Raw genomic sequence first — 23,524 nt, 5'->3', positions numbered from 1 at the left:
GTCTTAGTCTGCTACTTTTAGCTAACATTTTCCTAGTTAATGTTTTTATTTACTGTTTAGATAATTTAAAATTTTAACAACTTTTTTGGTTTCAGATTTTAGTTACTTTTTAATTGATTTCAGTTTTAGCTACAGTTAGTTCTGCTGCAATTTTTAACCAGTATTCTGATTTTATAATTTTGCTGTTAATCCGATAATTTTAGCTTTTAGCTACCGTTTTCCCTATTTTAGCTTGTAATTTTGCAGCTTGTCTTTGTTTTTCACCATTCTGCTCATTAAAATTTTTGTTCTGATTATTTTAGCTTGTGTTCTGCTCATTTCAGCTTGTGTTCTGCTCATTTTAGCTTGTGTTCTGCTCATTTTAGCTTGTGTTCTGCTCATTTTAGCTTGTGTTCTGATAGTTTTTGCTTGTGTTCTGATAGTTTTTGCTTGTGTTCTGAGAGTTTTAGCTTGTGTTCTGCTCATTTTAGCTTGTGTTCTGATAGTTTTTGCTTGTGATCTGATAGTTTTAGCTTGTGTTCTGAGAGTTTTAGCTTGTGTTCTGCTCATTTTAGCTTGTGTTCTGATAGTTTTTGCTTGTGTTCTGATAGTTTTAGCTTGTGTTCTGATAGTTTTAGCTTGTGTTCTGATAGTTTTAGCTTGTCCTGTGCTTGTTCTAACTTTCACAGATTAGTGTCAGATTGTCATTCAGCTCTCAGCGTTCACTTTGCTTTCTTTCTGTGAAAATGTAATTTTTCCAGTTTTATCTCTGTTCCATTTAATTTCCAGATGCTCTTTAAAAGCGAAGGCAGCAGTGGRTGTGGGCGGCGTCGGGGTTCTAATAAATCCTCACAAATGAAAAGCTTCAAATGCAACAGAATCAACAATAAAAGACAAATGTTTAAGTTGATGTTAAAATGTATTCAGTCTTCATAATGCTGATTAAAACAGAGCCGCCTGCACAATCAGACCTTTAGTCTGGCTTTGATTGTCTTGGGACTAAAAATATTAAGTAAAAACAGACTAATCTTCCCATCTGGCATAAGCTCTCAGCCTGTTTTTCTAATGTTACATAGAATTAATTGGCAGCGTTAATTAACTCATATCCAAAACATCTAAAATGCCAAACGATGGGAGCGAAAGATGCAGCTACTCCAATACACCCAATGACAGCCATCTTTAATTTGGTGGCAATCCATTGTTTACCTTCTGAGAGTTTCAAAAATCTACCCAGTGGTTCATAAACTATTTTTCCAATAAAACATTGACACAGAAACAAAAAAAAACCAAACACTGAAAAAACAGTCAATTATTTAGTCATCTGTACATCCGCCTGCATCTTGTTTTAGTCAAATTCAATGTTTTCCTCTCTGCTGCAGTCAGAGGATGACTCTGGGAATCCAAAATAAAAAATAYCAGCAGGTAAATATGAAGCCGTATGAAATATCTGTGAAGGAGGAAAAATCAATGCCAGTAAAAACACAAAAGAAGGAACTGCAGCTACCTAACAGAACATCTGTTTTTTTTACATGAAGCTGTTTATCTCTACTGGTTTGTTCAAAAAGTTTAAAAAACAAATGTTTTAAAGCATGTTCATTTAGCAGAGAAACAAGTCTCACATTGATAAAACAGCCGTTTGTCAGTTTCTCCTTAAATATATACCATGAGGTGTTTTAKTATTCAACCCAGGGTTAAAAACAAAAAACACTGAAGCCATGTCTGACAGCAGGTTATTGATCTAGAGGCAATTTTTTTTAGAAACCACCAGGAGCCCCCTCCCAACTCACAGATCCTATCATCTCTGCTCATCTCCTATCGTCAGGATGACTGGTGGGSGCTTTCGATATGTGGTCACAGTGTTTGCCGTTTGTCCTCAGGTTCTGTTTTTCTACCCTCATTCATTCATAAATCACCCAAAGACCGTCCGTTTATAACTCCGCTGTGACGCTTCATCCCTAAGATTTTAAACCTGGTCTCATATTTTCAWAGCATCCATATTTCCTGCCGTATACAGTGTGATGTGTGACGTCACGGCTTCTTCTGCAGGTCTCTTTAAGGCTGTTCCCACTACAGGTTGACAGAAAAAACATATTTGAGACCTGCAGTGTGAACGTAGCCTCAGAATGTCTTTATATGTGAGTTCATCATCAAAATAAAGATGTAGTTTCAGGCTGACAGRTAATTGTTGACAATTTATCCAGAAAAGTAGACGATGCAGAAAGGCATGGTTCAGTWTCACACATTTCCTGTTCATTGTCATTTTTATAACATCTTATTTATAAAAAAAAAGCCATCCTAAAACATCTTGTATTTTTTTTTTTTTTGTTAAATGCTTTAGAAAATGTGCACATTCTTGCTTGTGTTTCTCGATTCCAGCAGGAAATCTCCTTTCACTCCTGTGTGGTTGTTTACAGCTTAGTGATTCTGCAAAGGATGAACCGTAAAGGTGACACAGGATCAAGAGAGGGGCTAACAGGGAGAGAAGTACAGTAAATAAGGCAGGAGACGATCACAGCTGAGGCCCAGGGCAGGTTCATCCACACAAGATTCACTGCTGGAAGGATTTATACACGTGTTTTGGCTGGGTGAGGTGTTTTCTGCTGTAAAATGATGGCGTTTGTGTCAGGGGGAAAACAAGTTAATGTGAGCGTTTTATATAGGAAACCCAGTTGAATAAAACTGCATCTGGATCCTAAATGAAGTGGAATCGGAGGCGGAGAGAATACCAGAGAACCTTTTAATGTTGAAGCGATGCAAACTGTTGATACTGAGATGAATCATGCTGTGAGCCACACATGCAAAATTAGAAACTTTTAAAATATCTGAGAGTGCATACAAGTGGAGTGAATTTGAACTATGACCAATCCCAGTTCACAGTGTTACCCCTACATCTAAATATAAGTTTTTATTTGGCCATTAACTAACAATGATAAAGGTTAGTGCTTATATAGTTAAAGGAGTTTGACTCTCCAGTCTACAGTTTGTGTAATTGAAGGTTTATAACCTTTATGTCCTTGATGCTTTGTATTCCTCACAAGTTATCCAAAACCCAGCAACTCGTCTTTTGACAGGTACTAAAAACAAACAAACAAGCCCAGAACTTCTGCCTTTTCAGAAAAAATAGATTTTTGAGTTTTGCTACTAGGCCATCATAAAGTACATTTTGGGTAAAACAAGCTTGACTTTCTGCACTGTGCCTCTAAATAATCAGTTTCTAGAAAGCCTGGCCAATTCTTTCCCTGAACGAATTGGGACAGCCAAAGGGCTAGAGGTGAGCGTGCAAAACATAAGGCTATGTCTAAGTGGTAGAGACAAGGGCTGAAATGGGATTCACCCTTAAAGGTAGCCTCTGTAATAAGTAGTCTCTGTTAGAGCATTTATCATGCTGCTTGTTTAATGCAAYAKCTCATGATGTACTATTAAATGTGTTCTGTAGCTTCCTATAAAACACTTTATAGTATAGMAGACAGTGCCAGCAGCTGCCTGTTGCCACTAAATATTTGTCCAAATGAAGAACATAATTTATAAAAGAATAACATTTGGACTTCTCTGCTACAGTCTGTTGAATCCAAACATTAATGCACCCCAAACCCAACAGAAATATTCATGAAAATGGTTAATCAAATCCATGAAAATGGATGAAAGTCATTTTCTCTTGGGAAGCCTCGGTCAGGGACTAAACCTTAGCTCATTTCCATGCATCTCTTGACCTCGGCTTACCCGAATCATTCAGCTACACAGCCACCACGTGTTGCCACATTGCATTTTATATGGTTGTTTTCAGCCAAATGCATATCCCACTTGTAGCAGCCACCCATTTGTCCCCCCCCCCCACCTCCCCCCTCACTGATATTAGATCAATTCGATCTCAGTGTGGTGAGCTATTTGATTGGGGATAGAAAACCGTCTATCTCCTCCTGGTCCCCAGCTCACCCAGTTCCTAGCAACCAACAAGATTAGACTGTCTGTTTCTCGTTGGTTTGGAAAGACCCGGAGTGCAGGCAGATACCATAATCACGTTATACAGATCTAATGCATGCATGCAAGCACACTAGATAAACACACGTGAGCTCAGGCACGGCTACAAACGCACACTGCTACAAACACACAACCAATAACAGGGATTCAGAAGAAGATGGGGATACAGCATAAAGAAACTCTAGATGACAATTTGGACTGGGTGYTTGTTATTTTCATTTTGTGCCCTGGTTGATGGATGGATGATTGAGACCTCAACTAAGTGGACATTAAAAGTAAATGGACTGGAACTTAGTGGAGGGAGCAGCAGGTCAAGTTATTTAATCAACAATCATGTCAATACTCCAAGGTGCTTCATCAAATATCACAATGTGCCGCGGAACATTCAGAATCAACAAAACAAACTCCAGCTGCAATTTTGACTAAACCTGTTGCTCCAAGGCTTCATTAAAGGCTTCATTAATGGCTTCTTGGTCAATCGGCAGCCAACCAGATGATGCRCAGTCACGTAGTTGTTAGACGTTTGTTTTTGAACACATCTTTCATAGCCCCTGAGACACACTGTGCCAAGCTCCTGGGAAACCCTTCCTGCTGTGGTATACGTCACCGCACAGGGTTTCCTCCCACTGAAGTCTGCAATGTGGAAAAAACACAGCTGATACTCCTACCAACTTCTGACCAATCGCACAATTAGTTCCTGTGTGGAGGGGGTAAAAAGTTYGGCCAGCCGGTTGCGATAAGAAGGTCCCGAAACGTTGACAGTGCAAACAGAATGACACAATTTTCATCATGAAACTGCGACAATCCAATGAGATTTCGGCAGCTCAACTGCAGCATACTGCACGCTGAAGTTAGCCAGGGTAAACTCCATCAATTGTATTCTCATTTAAAAAAAAAAAAGACGTCATCAATTGATCGTGGCTGGAATACCAGAGAAGCATCACGTGCTGTTTAAAAAAAACATTTGAGACAAGTTCCAGGAGTTAGCATGTTAGCAGATGAAATATACCGCATGTATGTAGCCTACTGCAGGCTACTGAGGCCAATGTCCAGCCAATTGGGCACAGTACCACTAACCCACCAATAGCAAATCTTGATTCTTATTTAGTGTTTTAGCCTTTTTTTTTTTTTTTTTTTTTTTTTTTATTTTTCTTTTTGCTTACTTTAGAAACCGTTAGCGGACCGATTAGCTTCCACTAAATTAGGTTCCCCTAATGTTAAATCCACTAAAAAAATTCACAAGTTTTAAACTTATATTTTTATGCCATTTATTCTGAACTAAATAAAAATTATCCCGTCTTACATGTTTTTTATCGACAGCGGAGCTAAGATTCTTGTTTATTGGGTTAGTGGTTCGTGAACCTAGCTGTGTCCACCACTGGAAAGAGCCGAACACTCAGAAAGTATTTTTTTACAAAACAGGCAGTTATTTTAGAATAATAAATTGTGTATATCTTGTGGAGCTGATTAAAAAGGAAAAATGACTGTGTTTTACTTATTTCTCTCAAATAGAAAAAGCTAATTTCTAAGCCAAACAAACTCTGGCCAAACATAAAACASTCTCTTAAAGGGGAAACTTCAGCTTCCAGTGAACAGAATATATTTATGTGACAAATTATCTTCAGTGTCATTAAACAAGCTGCTCATGGTTCATCGTTTCCTCTACAATCTGTTAAAAAATATAAATACAGCCTTCTGACTTTCTGGTCAACATGTTAATTTGTTTWCTTAGAGTATCCTCATTGATATAAAAACATTAAAATTTAATTTAAATATTAATAAGTTATTATATTAAGCAATATGAACCACAGAAGGTAGCAGTGATAAGTGTTTAAATGTTTCTTTTTGTAAAAGAAGGAAGTCATGTTTGTAGTTTTTCTGTTCAGAAATTGTGGTCAGAATCCTTTCTTATTATATACAGCTGGGACTGATCAAACATCACTGACGTGTTCTCATATGTGCAGCTTACAAAGAGCTTTTAAAGCAGATCTGTTTATCAATGCAGAGAGGAGGCATCTGGAAACAGATCAGATGTGTTTKTTGGATGGTGTTTGACTTGCTGCGCTCTCCGGAGGCAGGTGTCACCGCGCAGCAATGATTCAACCAACAGGCATGTCATGTAAACCGAAACGTTCTGAACATGAGCAGCTTCCTTCATCTCAGGAAGCCTGGAAGAGATGTGCTTCATCCTTTTAGAAAAAGCTTAAAGACAAAAACATATAAAGATGCAGGAAAAAGAAGGCCGTCAGGATGAGGTTTGTAATTTACCGTGACGCTGATAAGCTCTGTGGCGTTGCTTCATGTTTGCTCTTTGTTCTGCTATCTGAGCCGCTGGCTGCAGCGACGCACTACGTAGGCAGGTCGATGCCCGGCACGGATCAGACACGAAGATTAGGGCAGCGCTCCATCACACAGAGCCCCATCTCGCCATGTAGCTTTTATTTTCATGCAACATACATCTTCCTGCTGAAAGCGTCAGCAGGCTGCAGATCGCTCCGTATGTGCCACAATCAGACGTGACATTTTCCTGGCTTGCTGAACTGTACATCATCTGTTTGCAGAGCCAGGGAAGTGATTCATTGTTGAGGCCTCTTCACATCAGAAAGTGGCTCCAAGAAATTCATCATTTGATTAGCAAACTTCTTCAACTCCTAKTCTATAGTTCAGCACTGAATCACTTATCGTCCTCTTGCCTTTTCATTTATTTCTTTAATGAATGAGTCCTATTTAGCTTTGAAATGAACAGAAACAAAACTGTTTTTAAACCCTGGGTTAGGGCTGGGCGACATGGCTGAAAAATGTWTCAGGATACAAGAATTTCATATTACTCTTTTGGTTTTCTGTTTCACCTATTTAAAATAAGAAACACAAGAAAAAAGCTGATTAATCCTGCCAAACTGGTGACGTGCCTTTCCTCTTTATCCACAATTTCCTCTTGAATTGTTGCATCATTTTCTCCTTTCATTCCCTGTTTTTTTCTGAGGCGAAACATGAAACAGCTCAACAAGTTGTTAGTTGGCTGGGCTGTGAAAGGTTTAGCAGCTAAAGCMTTTCCTCTGCCTACATCACCCAGAATGCTGTGCGGTTCTGGATCAGAGTTTAGTGAAATTATCAACATTTTATTATAYAGATGTGCATTTTTGTTGCTGTGGTTTTGCTATCTTTGTTTTTGTAGGTGTGGAGCCAAGAAGTCAGGTGTGCTGTCTTGTGTTTTCTCAACACATATTTCACATATCTTCTAATCTCTCTTGCACTCTTTCCCATTGCATTTCACTTTTTTCTTTCTCTTTCTTTTTCTCCTATTAAAAAAAGCCACTGATGATGAAGAAGCTAAGATACTAATATTCTGATATTCAGTTCTGCTTTCTACTGAAGCGGTAAAAAAAAACATTTTATTGGACGTATTTTCTATTGATATTGATCAAGATATATATTGTTTTATCACCCAGCCCTACTATGTAGTGTAAGCTGATTAATAATTATAACATGTATATAATGCTCCGTTGTAGACATTTAGTAAAATGTCAAAATAAGGTAAATAATTTCTCCAAACTGAACAAAAACTGTGATGGCATTTGATTTAATGTGAGAGGTATGAGGCTTCCTGCAGCTCCTGTAGGACGGCTCCATTATTTTTCTTGAATCTGAAACCATGGTTTTAACCAGAAAACCCGAGACGCTGCATCAGGTTCAAGCAGGAGGAGTTTGTGATGTTTTGTTTACAAGAGTAAAATATGAGGGTGTTGTTCTGGTCTTTCAGGGTGAGGAAGAAAAGGAAGTACCGGTAAACTATTTTTCTTTAGTTTCTTATAACCTTTGGATTCTAAACATCTTTTATTATTTAAAAAACTAATTAAAAAGTGAACATTTTTGAGGTCTTTGTGCCTCCAAGACTGAATTGATTAAATACCCCAAATTGTTCACTTTAATCCTTTGAATTGTAGTTTTCCTCCTTTATTTGATGGTTATGTTGGAACGGTCTATTAGATTTTTGCACAAAATAAGTCAAATCTATGCATCATTTATTACCAGCAAAAAATGTGTCTGTTCCCTTCGGCTTGTTTTTCATGTCATCAAACATTTGGGCTTGCAGTAGATGTTTATGCGATCGCCTGTGGCCTAATATGAAAAATATAGGAGGTAAAATAGAATAAAAAAACAATGTCATTAAGTCAAACATCACCTGTACTTGCTGTAGTTCTTTTTATCTGATGGATGAAACTCTCTTACTGCTTTGTTGTATACAATATAACCTTAATATATATTTATATCTAATGAGGAAAAGACAGAATTCAGCAAACATGACAAAACTTGGTGTCTTTGTGTGTCTGTCCAGCGTTTTATTCGTTCTCATGAAGTCCTCTTTACCTTTTACTCTGTCACTTCCTTATATAGAATTTCATATCCCTGGGGAGGGGGCAGAAGCAGGAAGCACTCGTTGGCCGGTTTAATCCACTGGGTCGAACGTACAGAAGGGTAGAAAAGATAACTCCTCTCCAGGGAGGCTTCTGGGCTCGGCATCTCCCTTCATCTTTGTTCTCACTCATAATAAATAAACGAACAAAAGTGCAGCCCACAGTTGGCCCAGTGGATCATYAGTGTTTTATCTGTTCTGCTCCACGGAGGAAATTTTGACCAGCAGCTCTCTGGATGATAGATTTTCTGCTCGCGTTCCTGAACGGATTAGTCGGGTTTAAGACATCAGGATCACAGAGGTTTGTGTCTGGACTCTAATGAACAAAACGTCGCCCCAGTCCTGCTAATGCAACAGATATTTAATTATTTTAATTGGATGAAAGATAAGTGAAAGCAGATCCTGTTTTCTCCTCACGGTGACCGGTAGGGCCTTTCAAAATAAAAGCTGTAACGCGGCCGTTTAGTGTGAAGATTTATGGTTTAGTCGATAGATAACACGTTGATTTAATTTGCCTCCTACATCACAGGACCTGCAGTGTGACTGTTGCACACAGGTACATTGTGATGATGATGCTCAAACGATCAATCAAGCAGCTCTAGTGGACGGACAGAAGTCCAGTTCTCTGTAGAGACTCAGAGTAGAGCTGCTRCTCCTCCACAGAGGAACCAGTTGAGGTGTTTCTGGTAAAGATAATCCCTGGACACAGTTGGATGTGTCCAACTCTAAGGACATCCCAGGAAGACCCAGGACACGCTGGAGAGATTATATCTTCAGCTGGGCTGGGAACACCTTGGAGTCGTCCCAGAAGAGGTGGAAGAGGTGACTTTGGAAAGAGACGTCTGCCTGATCAATCTGCTGCCTCCAAGACCCGACTCCAGACGGATGAATCATTCAAAGAAAACTTAATGCACTGATTGTTCGATTCTTTTTATCCATCCTATATAAAATACAGCTGCAGCTCTTTTAAAGGCCGTCAGAAATGAGGCGTGCTGGTCTTGGAAATAATTAATGGTGTTCCCCGGCAGTATTGGTGAACTCGGCAGGCAGATGATTCAGGTGAGGAGAAAACAAGTTTAATAGCGCAGAAAGATTTCCTAGAGGGCAAAAAAAAACCATCCTTTGTCATCCATCAGAAAATGCAGGACTGTTGTTCAGTGTCTCTTTATTTTCTGTTGTTCTGATGGAGCTCCAACCTGCTCCATCAATGCTCTCTATGGATTTTTGCTGCAGGGTATGTAAAGGTCAGCTCATTATGAATTTAAATGCAGGCTGATTCTGACATCAATTATTTGGACAGAAAGCGAACCTCGCAAATTCCTCCAAAATAAAATCCTAAAAGCCCACCTGGATTAAAATTAGAATCCTCATTTAATTTGAACCTTTCATATAAGAAAAGTAAATTTAACAGACTCTAATAGATTTTTCTTTAGTCTCCAAAAATGATTGCTTAGTCGTARCCGCCCTCTACTTCCATTGACCTTGGCTGCCAGGATGCCTAATTGCTTCTTTCGGATTGGAGTATTTGAGAAATTACAGTCATTTTTATTTATAACATAAATGTCTAAACATAATTTGGCCCCTTAGGAATTGTAAATTAACTTAGTTAATGGCCAAACCTCTGTGAGGCAGGAGTGAACTCCTACCAAAACATGAAAAGAAGAACCAGTGCATCGCTGGAGGGCCCGRGAGAATTTACACCAACAGACTCAATGAGCTCCACAGAGAGTTACTGAGAGGTTTACTAAACTTTTAACGTGTAAAAATGCAGACTAGAGCTTTTATAATAAAACAGTTGCAAAAAACATTAAACTAACATCTACTGTGTTTGTGCTGACAGACATGAGTTCTGAGGCTTTCTAAGAAACATCTCAGTTTCCTGTTTCCCAGGATGTTTGCTTCCCCATCATACTTTACAGCTCTTCTGTACAGCTGATCTAATAACCAAATCAGATTCTTCACGACTGTGAGTAAAACCTCGGGTCATGATGCGGCCGACGTGAGGCCAAGCTTTCCTCTCAGCTCAGAGTTGATGATTCTCTGCAGCTCTGATCTGCTCAGGTGTCAGCTGTTAAATAATGTAAAATAATTTCATGTTCTTAAAATGAGCTGCACCGTTTGGAAGAATAAAAGTTAAAGTTGAACAGGTCTCAGAGGGACTGATCCCATCAGTTCCAMACTTTGACGTTTACAGATAGTGAAATAAAACTCTGGGATCAGCTCGAGGCTCGTATCTGGACATTAGCTCTTTGTAATGGGATTGTAAAAAGCTGCTTTTTAGCTCTTTCACTGAAAAAAGTTTTTTTTATTTGGATTTTGCTTTACCTGTTGGCTTGGATGGAAGGTTAAAATTGAAATCAGCTTTATTTCTAATGGGATTATCCTGCAGAACTAWATGCAAAATAAAAATGTAAAAGCAGTTTGAACATGTTTAGTTGTTTTATTGTCAAATGTTTTTAATGAGCATTTGTTTGGCTTCCTCCTGGTCTTACAGACTTATCTACACTTCGTTTTTAAACCAAGAATATACTGTATATATAGAAATATTTTAGAATCAAGGAAAACCTTAAACTATTTAATTGAATTATATTTATCTTGTCATATATTTTGTTGTGTTTTAGTAGAATAATATGTATTTGTCTTAAACCCAAACTTCTAGATAAATGTTAAGCTATAAAAGCAGTGCAGGTGAACTGAAGTCCAATAAAAACCACTAAAACAGAGGTTTAGATAAATAAAATAAACTTCCACAGTAAAACCAATTACAGTCATATATTATGTTGTGTTTTAGTAGAATAATATGTATTTGTCTTAAACCCAAACTTCTAGATAAATGTTAAGCTATAAAAGCAGTGCAGGTGAACTGAAGTCCAATAAAAACCACTAAAACAGAGGTTTAGATAAATAAAATAAACTTCCACAGTAAAACCAATTACAGTAAAATCAATAGAAAGCAATAAAACTCAGGATCTCAACAGTTTCATTTAAAAGGCACCTGTTTTTGAAGCTTTATAGCCTGCTGCTGTATGTTAATGTTACACACAGGTCTGATAARTCAGACATGTTTAAACGAGTCAAACGTTTCCAAACTGAAACCCTTCAGCTGCWCTGAAACGGTTTGAACTCCTCCTGAAGGCATGAACGTGTTGCTCCCTTCTCAACGATTCTCCTTTCTCATTAACATGCAAATGTGTGCAGTCATGAGTTCCAGAACCAAATAATCTTCTCTGTAGGTGGACGTTTTCATCATGTTTCTGCAAATACTGCGTTTTGTCAATCACAGATTACTTTGCGAAGGTGACCAATCAGCTCTGTGCTGAAAGGCAAAGCAACTGTTTGACTGGACCTGTCGCCCCTCCTGAGAGCTTTCCACGTTAGTAAGAGGCCGGCTGAAACAAAACGTGCAGTTTAATTGTTCATTCGAGCACCGCAGAGTGCAGACAAATTAGCACTCAACCAGTTTGTTCGTTTGACTGTTGTACAGTGGCAAAATGTGCACCGTGGAACTTCTCCAGCTTTCTCCATACTAACAGTCTGACTCAGGATTTTAATCTACCTGGATTAAACAGAAGTTTAATCAGATGTGTTTAAAGGAATGGTTGCRTTTAAGAATCTCGTGACTTTAGCCTAATTTAACCTCCTCTGAGGGATGATGGGGTCAGGATCTCTGGTAAAAGGCAAAAGTTAAAATGCTGCTCGGATGTTTCAGGCCTCACGCAGCAGAAATGTCAGCTCACGATCTCATGCTTTGCTTCCAAACAGCCCAGTTCTCTTGTAATCTATTCAAGTGGTTTTGATCAATAGTTCTTCAGGCTTTCTGGATGTTTTTTAGAGTCTGGATGGATGGATGGCAATGGATTTCTGTTTTTGTTTGTTGAGGTTACGTAACTTTAACTTGAGTCATTMGTGCACAAAAAAGCTCCTAAACTTAACAGTTGAACCAGTTTTATGTCAACATATAGACAATTTTCTTAGTTTTGAATCCAGTTTTAAAATAAACAGGTATTTTGTGGATAAAACCAGATTTAACAAAAAAGAGTAAGATTTTCTTCCATATTAAAAAACATTGGACTAACTCATTATACACTTTTTTAAATAATGGGACATGGTTGTTAGGGTACGACGTGTGTTTGACCCACTTTCACAAGATGCATTAGTTTCCAATCAATTTGTCCAATTTGACTTGGAGCTATTTGGTTCCATTAGTGGTCTAATTGCATCTTCATTCTACCTAAGAGAAAAAAAAACTAATTGTATTGCTGTTTCACAGGCTGTGCTCATTAGTTGTTGCGTTTGTTCAAATCAGCTCAGTTTTAATTTGCTTCATGTAAAACCCACAGATCCGCTCCGATGAAGTCGTCGTGTGGACGTGAAGGCGTGCGCAGAGAGTCGTGGTTTTGCCGTGTAACTGCAGAACTCGTGTACAACACCAGTCAGCGTCACTCAGCCGTCCCTGCCGCCTCGCCTGAGGGGAAGTAATCGAGCTGCTGCTGCGGCGCGACTCTTAGCAGAGCATCGCTGTGACAGCTCTGACAGGAGTCATCAATCATTTGTCCTCCTGTCCCTGCCGGCTGTCCCCCCGTTTGTCCCCTCCCCACCTCATCAGCTCTATTAACTCCACGCAGACAAAGAGCAGATCATCAAAGCTTTGTGACACGAGCAACACGCCGCCTGTCACGTCAACTGAAAATGTACGACGCCTCCCAATAAGTGATGCTGAAAGGCTTGTAAATTATACGCACTATATAATAATCCTCAGCTCTACTGTCAACAACACGACAAAAAATCAAAAAGTACATTTGAAGGTTCTCTTAATGGTGATTTAAAACTTCCTGGAACATAACAGAATGTTGATGATTCATCCAACACTCCTTTGATTTTTGATAAAATCCTGCCTAGTTTTTGGTATTTTTCCATCACAAAAGAGCAGAGGTTTATAGTAACTAAGTACATTTACTTTGCTACAGTACTTAAGTAATTTTTTTGAGGATTTGTAATTTTACCAAGTATTTTTACTTTTACTTAGTTACTTTTAAAACCTAAAAATTATACTTTTACTTGTTTAACACCTAGTTACTTGTTATAATTTAAATCTGTCTAAACTCATCATGAAAGGAGTTGTTTATGTGCTCTAAAAAAGTTAAGTGTTGAATTTACTCAACTAAATCATATCTATTTACACTAAACTTAGTAGAGTAAATTTGAGGCAATATACATATTTTATGCTAAAGAAATTGACCAATTTAATTAACTTGGTTTTGTGGAGCCAGTTTGGTTCTGTAAATTTAACAGTGTATTTGTTAGAGAGCGTGGAAAAGTACTTTTACTTCTACTTTCCCAATTTTTGTGAATGCTTTTATAACTTTTACTTAAGTCGTTTTTTCATCAGTGACATTTATTTTTACCAGTCATTTTCTGTTAAGGTATTTTTACTTTTACTTAGTTATTTTTTCAAGTACTTTATAGACCTCTGCAAAAGAGCTTCCTTTGGTTCACGGTCCCGTCGGCTATTGAAATGTAAAAATTGGTCTCAGATCACATGGAGCCACGTCTGACCATCAGGCCTATCTGCCTCTTTATTATAGCTGCATGTTTTTGCTACGAGGAACAGGTTCATCTGAAATTTGCTCAGGTTAATGTGCCTTGAGATTTGCCCACATGAACACTCTGTGCAGCGGATGCTATTACTTAGTGTTTTCATAGGTTAATGGATCATGATGGAAGAAATGGAGCTTTCAGAAGGATGGGACCATTTCGTATCAAATGTACCTTTTCTTTATAGCTTTAATAAACAATAACTGCCAGCGTTTGGAGCATAAAGAATTGGTAAAAAATGTGACACTAGTTTTACAACATTATTATAAATGATTGGATGATTTTGCATGCCTGGTGGTTTTCTGGTGGACTTCAAATCATTGGCCTCTCCGGAAAATGTTCCCCCGTTTTTTTGGTGACATCCATGTGAATCCGAGGCCTCAAAACATGGTTAAAAGATAAAAATTGCCTGCTTCAAAATGTAGCTTYAAACGGTGTCTCAGATGGGCGAGTGTTCCCCTCAGAACGCAAGTCATTACCCGCAGCAGGAACCAAATATTTTGTCGGAGAAATGATGATGCTGTAAACATTTGAACACTTGTCATCCTTCACTCGCTGGCAAACAGTGGCAGTACCTGCAGCTCCTGCTGCCAACAACAAACAAGCTTCTTGTTTTATTCAACGTCTCATCATTTCCACACACTCCCAAGTCAGTTCTCTGTTGATGACATTTGTCTTAGTCATGAAAAGGGCAGGAATCACACCGGCACGCTGAAATCTGAAGTCATTTCATGTCAGAATGACTCATGACCTTTAAGTAAGACTCTGGTGCAAATAATTAATACTTTAATATGTTCCTTCCGTTGCTCAAAATTACCTAATTATTCATACTTTCCTGGTAAATTGTTTAATTATTGCTTTCAGTACTTCTTTAAGTAGCCACTTGAAAAAGAATGAGTCGGCTCCCACCTTTTCCTGAGTCAGAGAAATTAGGTTGTGCAGCTAAAAAAAAGYGTCACTTTATTATCCTCCTGTTGAGTTCACAGCGATGTGGCATCTGAGCCGGACCCCACAGCTCCAGGCCTCTTTGGCTTCAGCATCTGCTGGTAAAAAAAAAAAAAAGTTTCAAGCAGAACCTTCATAAACCAACTAATAGGATCCTGCTGCTGCCCTGAATAAAGAGCCAAACAGGCTGGGAATGAAGGGTAAAGCTCTTTCTTTTTATTAGATGTTCTTACTTCAACTCAAACTTCATGTAAGTTTCATTAAAACAATCCGTAGTATCTCTCACATGATACAATGATGGAGCACAGGAAGTTCAGTGGAGAGGAGCTCAACACTTCCTCAGGCTCTGAGACATAAAAAAAACTTTAAAGCTGATTTAAAAAAGTCAGATTTTCTCTATATATCTGTATTCATGATGCAAATGAGGACATTTTATGTAATTTACAGACTATCAGTATAATTGTGAAGTTATTTTAGGATTTTCAGTTTTATCTAGACATTTCTCAGTAAGTATTTTTGAACCTGATCCGATGCAGTGATTGGTCCATGCCAGGGGTTTGTAATGACGTCATCCAAGATCAGCTTTGCAGCAAAGTGTCATAATTCAGCTCTGAGACACTTAAGATTTACTCTTACAATTAAAGTTAGACAGAGACGCTTCATCAATGACTTTTAGGTTCAGCTTTTAGCTAAGAATGTTTTTACACTGAAGTCCATTCTTAACAGCATTTTTAAGAGTAATTTTAAGATTGATAAATATGGGCCCTGAATGGAAAGATGCCTCTTAAATGTTAGCTTCTTATTTTAATAAGACATCCAGAAAAACCACCTTAAACTGGTTCCTCTGGATGTGGGTCTCTCCTCGAGAACTGAACTTCTCACCCTATGATTTTTTTCATAACCCTGCTATAAATTGGCATATAAAAAATAAACCCTGAGACATTTTTCCACCTGTAGAGCTTACCTTACCCCTCTGAGGACCTGAGCCTCGGGTTCTGACGAGCTGATTCACACATAATAAATTAAACTTCTCCATTGACAGATTATSATATTAGGGAAGCTAAGAGCTGGTTCATCCCACATTACTTGGCGCAGGGTCTTAGATGAGATAAAACATGTAGGAGGTGTTTATAGCTACAAATACCATTATGAAATTTAAAAAAACTAAACATGTTAACTGCTCATATAAATACCAAAGTGTAAAGAAAACAAATGCCGTGTTTGTGACTAATGACACAATAGTTTGAAACAAGGGAGGTGTTGTGTACCCCACACGTCTTTATTCTGCTCTTCAGATTGTAGCACATTATAATTTTAATCACTCCAGTAAATGAGAAATCCTTCTTTCTTGGCAGTTTAGGCGGACAAAGGATAAAAATCACACCAGAAAATTAAGTTCACTGATCATCAGTGTAGGGCTGTCTTTTTATGCAGCATCCTCCTGAGGTAACCATGACTTTGCTKGTTAAATAATTCAGAATGGACCGCCATATGTGGCAGGGGGGAGTCTGCCAAAAACAAGATTAAATTGCAGATGTGTCGTCGCTCAAAACCAATGTTTTGCTTCCCCGCTGGTGAGAGAAGAGGTCATTTAAATTGTATGTAAACACAGTTAGGTAGCCTGGATGGATGGGTCTGCAAACACAACATCCTGGTGCCTAACAGGACCCTCAGAGGCTGGTCCAGGACCCCCAGAGGGAGCCTGGTCTCTCCTGTAAAACAGATCCTCCAAACCCAGACTGAGCGGTGCTGAGCTGGTGAGGCTTTGTGGTCAGTTTGATGTGCTTCCTGGTAGTTCACAAACCCCGCCCCCCATAGAGTATGCCTTTAGGATTTGTTTATTTWCTGTGAATTTATCTGTCAATAATGTCAATCCTGTTTAGTCTGGTTCTCCAGTTAAAACTTTTTTTAATGCCTCTTCTTAGTTGTCAAGGTCCGTTTGCTCTTATTGTGGGCACAGAATATCACCAATGGAACAAAAGTCAACGTTTATCATATGTGTTGATAATTAGCTGTAAGAACAATGAGTCCCCACGAGGACGTTCATTTCAAATGATCCAAATTAGGCAGCTGGATTAATTTTCTCYCCAGTGGCTGTGTTTGTGTGCCAAGAAGCCTTTTTTTCTTCACAAGTCATTTCTGTCTGGTCTGTCTTTCAGCCACGCTGGGAACCCTGGAGTTCAGTTTGCTGTACGACCAGGAGAACAACGCACTGCACTGCACCATTAACAAAGCCAAGGTGAGCCGTCGCAATTCATTTAAATTATCACTCTGCAAAAGATTTATCTGTAATTACTGCCACTTAGTTCCGTCTGCTTTTATCAGAACCACCTTCAGCCTTTTTTTGGTTGTGCTTTATGTCACCAGTTCTTATGAAACACGTCTCGTTCTGCACAAACACCTGTCACTGTGAGAAGATTAGTCTGAACTCACATTTTGTTATAATTTATCAGATAAAATGTTTGTTTGGATGCTGTTACAAACAAATTATGACTTTACACATCCCACTGCGATGTTAGAGAGAACTGCACTGTTTTTTGTTTTATCCCATGAGACAACTCAATCACAAAATATACARTATTGGACTTTGGCTGCTTTGTTGCTCAATTCTTGCCCACGATTAATCGATTAATCCCCTGGAGTCCCTGGATGCCTGCATGCCCTAGTCACATGACCAATTTAAATCACTCTAATGGGAAAGGTTTGCTCCATAAAAATCTGTTTCAAAATGTCTTAAAAGTTCAGACTTCAGGCTACACATCAGTTTTTAAATTGTGTTGATAGGCAGGGTAAAACCTGAGTTATGATAATAAATTGCAGAACTTTTTTAGTCCAAACAAAAGAATAAAGCTTCTCTCGCTTTGACCTTTGCTCCTGATATTCTGCTGTTTTCTGTCTGGGTTGGTGAATTCATCATCTGAACCAAACAGCCAAGCAGAAACAAACATTTTAAGAGTTTTTTTTTTCTGTTTTTCTGCTGTGATGAAGTGATGTTTGTGACGTGGTGGCCACCGTCAGCAGCTATAACTCTTTTGTCTGCATGAATAGCTGGTTTGGAGGAAAGTGGAGCCGTTCTTGGCAGGAGTGTTGCACAGCAGAGCGGGCATAAGGCCACGGTGATTTATGGCTGTTATTTTCTATACTGCTCTGCTGCTAGACTTCAGCTGCTGCCTGACCAAGCACTGAAAATCATTTTTGCTCTTTCATATATTGTATTATGGGCCCATTTCCACACCTTAATTGGTTTGCTAAACCCACCCCGACTTTTTACCAGTGTTTCTTTTTGTTGCAAATCTGCTGTTGCTCTAATAAAACCTGCGAGCAACTAATCCTCAGGTAAGCACTTTTCCAGGGAGATGCCATTGATTRTGGCTCGTGATAAAAACCTGAACAGGAACCGTTTTGCTGAAACCACATAACTGATAGTGAGGATTAAAGTGGATTTGAAAGAAGTGTTCATGCATTTATAATAAACAGTTATTTATTGTGTGTCGAATCACTGTTATCATAGCTCTGAGATTTGATTTGGGAAAATAAGTCAAAAAGTTTCCAACCAGCAAAACTACAGTATAAGAGGTTAAATAGAAGAAAAAAGGCCACTGAATATGTTTTAAATCTTATAATGAAAATAAAATAACAGGATTTTTTAAACTGTGTTTGATGTAAAGAAAAACACTTTATATTTCAGATCAAAGATCTTCATGACCCTATTATCCTGCATGTTGTAGCTGTTTCCCTGCTTCAACACACCTGATTCAGTTAATTAAATTACCTTTTCACAATGTTGTCAAGTTTTGCAGCAGCCCATTCTCTCAGGTGTGTTGAAGCAGGGGAACATTTACGTCATGAGGACGAGGATTCATTTATACAACCTTTCTTAAATCAGGAAATAACAGATCCAAATCCAAAACACACCAACACAGACAAACTAAATTCAGAGACTGAAGGTGTGTGGGATGGAGGGAAATTTAGCAGCATCAACTGGACCAGCTCCACCACCAAACCCTCCTCTTCCAAGTCTGGAGGAAAGGAAAGAAAAAGGCCCGCTGCCAGCATTTGGTTTGTCCCTTCTCAGTTGCTGTATGAGCTAAATTTTGGTGTAGTAGTTGCTGAGAGTCAGCCTCAACAGATACTCTGAGCGCTGACAGAGTGTGTGAGATTTTTAGATTTTAGTAGCAAGGAAGCAGCTAACACTTTTTCTGTTTTTCAGCTCTTTTTTTTTTTAGCTGTTTGGACTTTCTGTCTGTAAAAACCTGAACAGCACGTGTGAAGCAAGGTTACAATAGTTTTAATTCAGTTAGTTTTAATTTGTTTTTACAGTGGATTTTCTCGTTTTTATTAGTTACTATTGCATTTTTAATGCTTAGTTTTAGTTTAGTTTCGTTTTTATTAGTTGTAGTATATTTTTTAAAATAATTTGAATAAACATATTTGCCAATGCATCCTCCAGCTTGTGATGTTCCTGTGAGTTAACTAACCAACAGCTATGAGTCTGTCCATCGGTCTGTCCATCGGTCTGTCCATCAGTCTGTCCATCGGTCTGTCCATCGGTCTGTCCATCGGTCCATCAGTCTCTACATCAGTCTGTCCATCGGTCTGTCCATCGGTCTGTCCATCGGTCTGTCCATCAGTCTGTCCATCGGTCTGTCCATCGGTCTGTCCATCGGTCTGTCCATCGGTCTGTCCATCGGTCTGTCCATCAGTCTGTCCATCGGTCTGTCCATCGGTCTGTCCATCGGTCCATCAGTCTGTCCATCGGTCTGTCCATCGGTCTGTCCATCAGTCTCTTTATCAGTCTGTCCATCAGTCTGTCCATCAGTCTGTCCATCAGTCCATCAGTCCATCAGTCTGTCCATCAGTCCATCAGTCTGTCCATAGGTCTGTCCATCGGTCTGTCCATCGGTCTGTCCATCAGTCTGTCCATCGGTCCATCAGTCTCTACATCAGTCTGTCCATCGGTCTGTCCATCGGTCTGTCCATCAGTCTGTCCATCGGTCTGTCCATCGGTCTGTCCATCGGTCCATCAGTCTGTCCATCGGTCTGTCCATCAGTCTCTCCATCAGTCTGTCCATCAGTCCATCTGTCAGTCAGGAACAGCTGGTTTGACTGAGACAATATTTGCAGAAACCCTCTGAATGATGGTGGTATCCATGAAGCCTGCAGAAGATCTCACCCCTTCATACTGTGACAGCAACATTTTAAATCTCCTCATTTTACAGATTCAGGATTTTCCTCCGATCCGGATCAGAACTCCACAGTGCCGTTTCGGTTGAATCTTATGACATCTGCGATCTGAAATCCTCTATTTTCGATGTCTCCGGAGCCTCACAAAGGCTTTAAAAATATTTGAAAAGGAGTTTCCCGCTGCGAGGAGACAGACACACATGTGGCACAGATTTCAAATCAGCCAGAACCAGCTGCCCCAGAAAATCCAGCCCAGGCCCAAAGTTCTGATCCAGGCCCTGCAGTGCTGAGCAGAACCCTATGGACTCCTCATTCTTTCTCTTCTGGGTGAATTAAACCTGTTTGTAGGATTCAGTTGCAGACCCGTGACCCGTCTGCTCAGAACCGCCCACTCCACAACCCAAATTAACACTTAAACAATCTTTGATTCTCCTCCGTCKGCAGGTCTGCCCTTTCTCTGCCGGGCACTCCCACACCGGTGTGGGAAAAACACACAAACCCACTGCAGCGCTGCACCTCTGAGATGTTCCTGCTTCTTTTTATTCACTTTCTGTTTATGTCAAGGTTTTAGTTATTTATTTATTTTGCTGCTTTTATATAAAAGATTTGATGAAAAAGTCTTTTTCTTTTCTTTTCCTGGTGTCGCAGACAAATGGAAGAGGAGAAATCAGAGCAGTAATTGTATGTATCTTTTCAGCGTGTCACATTTAGGCTCTAAATATTGATGAAATGTCTGATAGACCACAGGGCTGATCAGGGAGGATGAAGTGAAGCGCTGCAGCTCAGCCGCAACACAATCAATTGTGATTTCCTCTCTGAGCAGTTAATACTGGTTCTGTCAGGCCTTTGGCACGAGGCCGCTAGATAAACAATAAATTTCAAGTACGAAGGGTCTGCTAAGCTTTTTTTGTAAGATAGCCTTTTGTCAGGGTTGGGCTGCATTATCGGCCTAAAGGAGCATTTGATAAATATTGGAGACAGAATATCTGTTTTATGTCAGTTTGAATCTAAATAAAAACACTGGTTTCAGCTCGCCTGGCTTTATATCACAAATAAACCACTCCAGATATTTTGTGTCTTTGTTGGTTTTCCCAAAGAGGAAGATTTAAAATACTTTGCACCTGCTTCCTAACAAATCTGTGATCCACACATTGAACCCAGTTTTATGATTTCTGCTTCAGTGAGCTGCAGTTTTTTTTTCTGCACAGAACCCCAATCTGAAGATTTTACCTTTTTATTTCACATTTAGTTCAGGGAACAAGTTGTAAATGAAGAAAAATACATATTTTCCTTGACAAACCCAGAGTTTTTCAATTTTGCATCTATGAACACCAAGCAGACTGGAGACCACTCTAAGGGCAGGAAGTGGACTAGAACGCAGGGGATTCTGGGTAATAACTGTGATAAAGTTATTCATATCTTATAAGTACTGACGTCTGTATAAGGTGCACATCAYTGCTGTGAAGCTGGATGTGAGTGCTGCATCATACGGAGCCGTCTCAGTCACCTTGTGTGGAAAAATTTCTCCACGTTTCTTGTGTCAAGTGCAGCACTTCCCAACGCTCCTTGACGCGCATCCACCATAGAGTTTACATGAAAACCTGATGCTCAAAACGCGTTTGTGAACGCCAAGATGTTATTAAAAGAAGTTAGGAGGTAAACATCATCACCACACAAATGTTGAAATACTAAGATAATAAAAAGCGGGCGGTTGGCTGTGAGCGGACGGCATTCACGTCTGTTTGAAACAAACAAATTAGATCTGAGTTTGTGCAGATTTACTGGATCAACAAATCCACTCAACTTGTTTGTTTAAATATAAAAACTGCTTCTTCTTTTCTGTCTTTATTGTCTTTCTAAATGTTTGTTTTAATTTCACTTTTCTTGTTTTTTCCCCGCCTCTTTTCTTTTTGCATGCTCTCATGTCCCGTCTTTGTGTCGGTGCTTTATGTTCGAAGCTTCCTGTCCCCAGATACAAGAAGGTAAGCTGCTGAGATAAAGTGGAGCTCCACCCCRGCCCCCCCTTTAATCAATCCTTTAGGTTTATCCGATCCGATGGAAACACGACAAACACCTCCTGAACTCATTATCAGAGGGATGTTATTTCATTACTTTGTGGCAGAAAACCTGTTTCCTGTGAGAAGTTATTTCTGTCGTTTGTGCACAACTGTAGACRTTTAATTTTCTTTTAAAAGGAGAAAAGAAATGTTTCTCTATATTTACATGAATAGTAAGAGGGTTAGTCTTATTTTAATCTCATTTAATCCCTGTTATAAGAATGGAGTTCTGCGTGTTTGACAGACTTCTATCAAACTGTTGCATTTGTCAGAAATAAGACCCAAAAGCAGCACGCAGGCTTTTTTTAAAGCTTTGTTGCAAAAACATTTTGTCGTGTGAAGTGACGCGCAGCAAACTGAGAAGTCCATGAGCGGGTCTGAAGGCTGAACAGGAGGGAGTCTGAAGAAGAGAGCGAGCAGACGGGACACGCAGAGACGAGCTGGTGGCGGCGTGACAGATGGCGGAGGAGCAGGCGGGTTGGCTCTGTGACCGAAAAGAAGAAGAAAAAAAATCACACTGATTGAAACAAATTTGGTCCAGCCAGACTACAGATGATGGAATTATCTGGCAATCAAAGCCCAAACTGAAAGCGTTAATGTTGATAAATATTGGAGATGCAGGTGTTCGACACAACTACTACAATCTAAGATGTCAGTCAGAACACAGACCACCTGTTCAGGTGTTTTGAAAATGAATTCTCTGTTAGGCTGTGTATTGGCAAGAGTTTGGCGATACGATACATATCATGGCACAGGGTGACGATACGATATATTGCGATATATTGTGATACTGTAAGCAAGGCGATATATTGGGAGACACTTCAATTTGACTTCAAATTTGGACGCCGGATAATAAGGGACTGTTGGCAACCTTACCCCAGCTTAGAAGGCAGCGGTGTCAGTCTAATCCGCTCAGATTCAGCCATCGGTGCATGGAGCTAATGTTTACTCACAGTGCTAATGTTTACTCACAGTGCTAATGTTTACTTACGGTGCTAATGTTTACTCACGGTGCTAATGTTTACTCACAATGCTAATGTTTACTCACGGTGCTAATGTTTACTCACGGTGCTAATGTTTACTCATGGTGCTAATGTTTACTCACAATGTTAGTGTTTACTCACAGTGCTAATGTTTACTCACAGTGCTAATGTTCGTATGTTCGTATTTTTATCCTAAATTTCTCTTACTTTTGTTCGTACAAAGGGTTCATACGAACATGTCACGTCAGATTCAATAAACTCTTCTATCTTCAGGAAAAGTGCGTAAATGAGCTGCGTAAATTACACTTGTTCTATCCAGCTGCTCGTGCACGCGAGAGGAGATTAGCATAATTACCACCCCAAAAACACCATATAAGGCTATGATTCCT

General features: G+C 39.3%; 1 protein-coding gene across 2 annotated transcripts in view; it reads left to right on the top strand.

Annotated features, from left to right (window-relative positions):
• The window catches only part of doc2b (double C2-like domains, beta), an 87,655-nt gene that overhangs the window by 31,556 nt on the left and 32,575 nt on the right, over nucleotides 1–23,524 (top strand). The window contains exons 2-3 of one of the 2 annotated variants that reach the window (XM_014004027.1): nucleotides 17,071–17,150; nucleotides 22,054–22,077. In XM_014004027.1, the coding sequence (XP_013859481.1) occupies nucleotides 17,071–17,150; nucleotides 22,054–22,077 (104 nt within the window). The remainder of the gene's footprint in view (nucleotides 1–17,070; nucleotides 17,151–22,053; nucleotides 22,078–23,524) is intronic. The other variant, XM_014004028.1, reaches the window with a different exon arrangement.

The sequence above is a fragment of the Austrofundulus limnaeus genome, unplaced genomic scaffold, assembly GCF_001266775.1.
Source record: "Austrofundulus limnaeus strain Quisiro unplaced genomic scaffold, Austrofundulus_limnaeus-1.0 Scaffold21, whole genome shotgun sequence".
Classification (NCBI taxonomy): Eukaryota; Metazoa; Chordata; class Actinopteri; order Cyprinodontiformes; family Rivulidae; genus Austrofundulus; species Austrofundulus limnaeus.
Note: the sequence above shows the minus strand (reverse complement) of the source record. Positions and strands in the feature narration are given on the sequence as shown.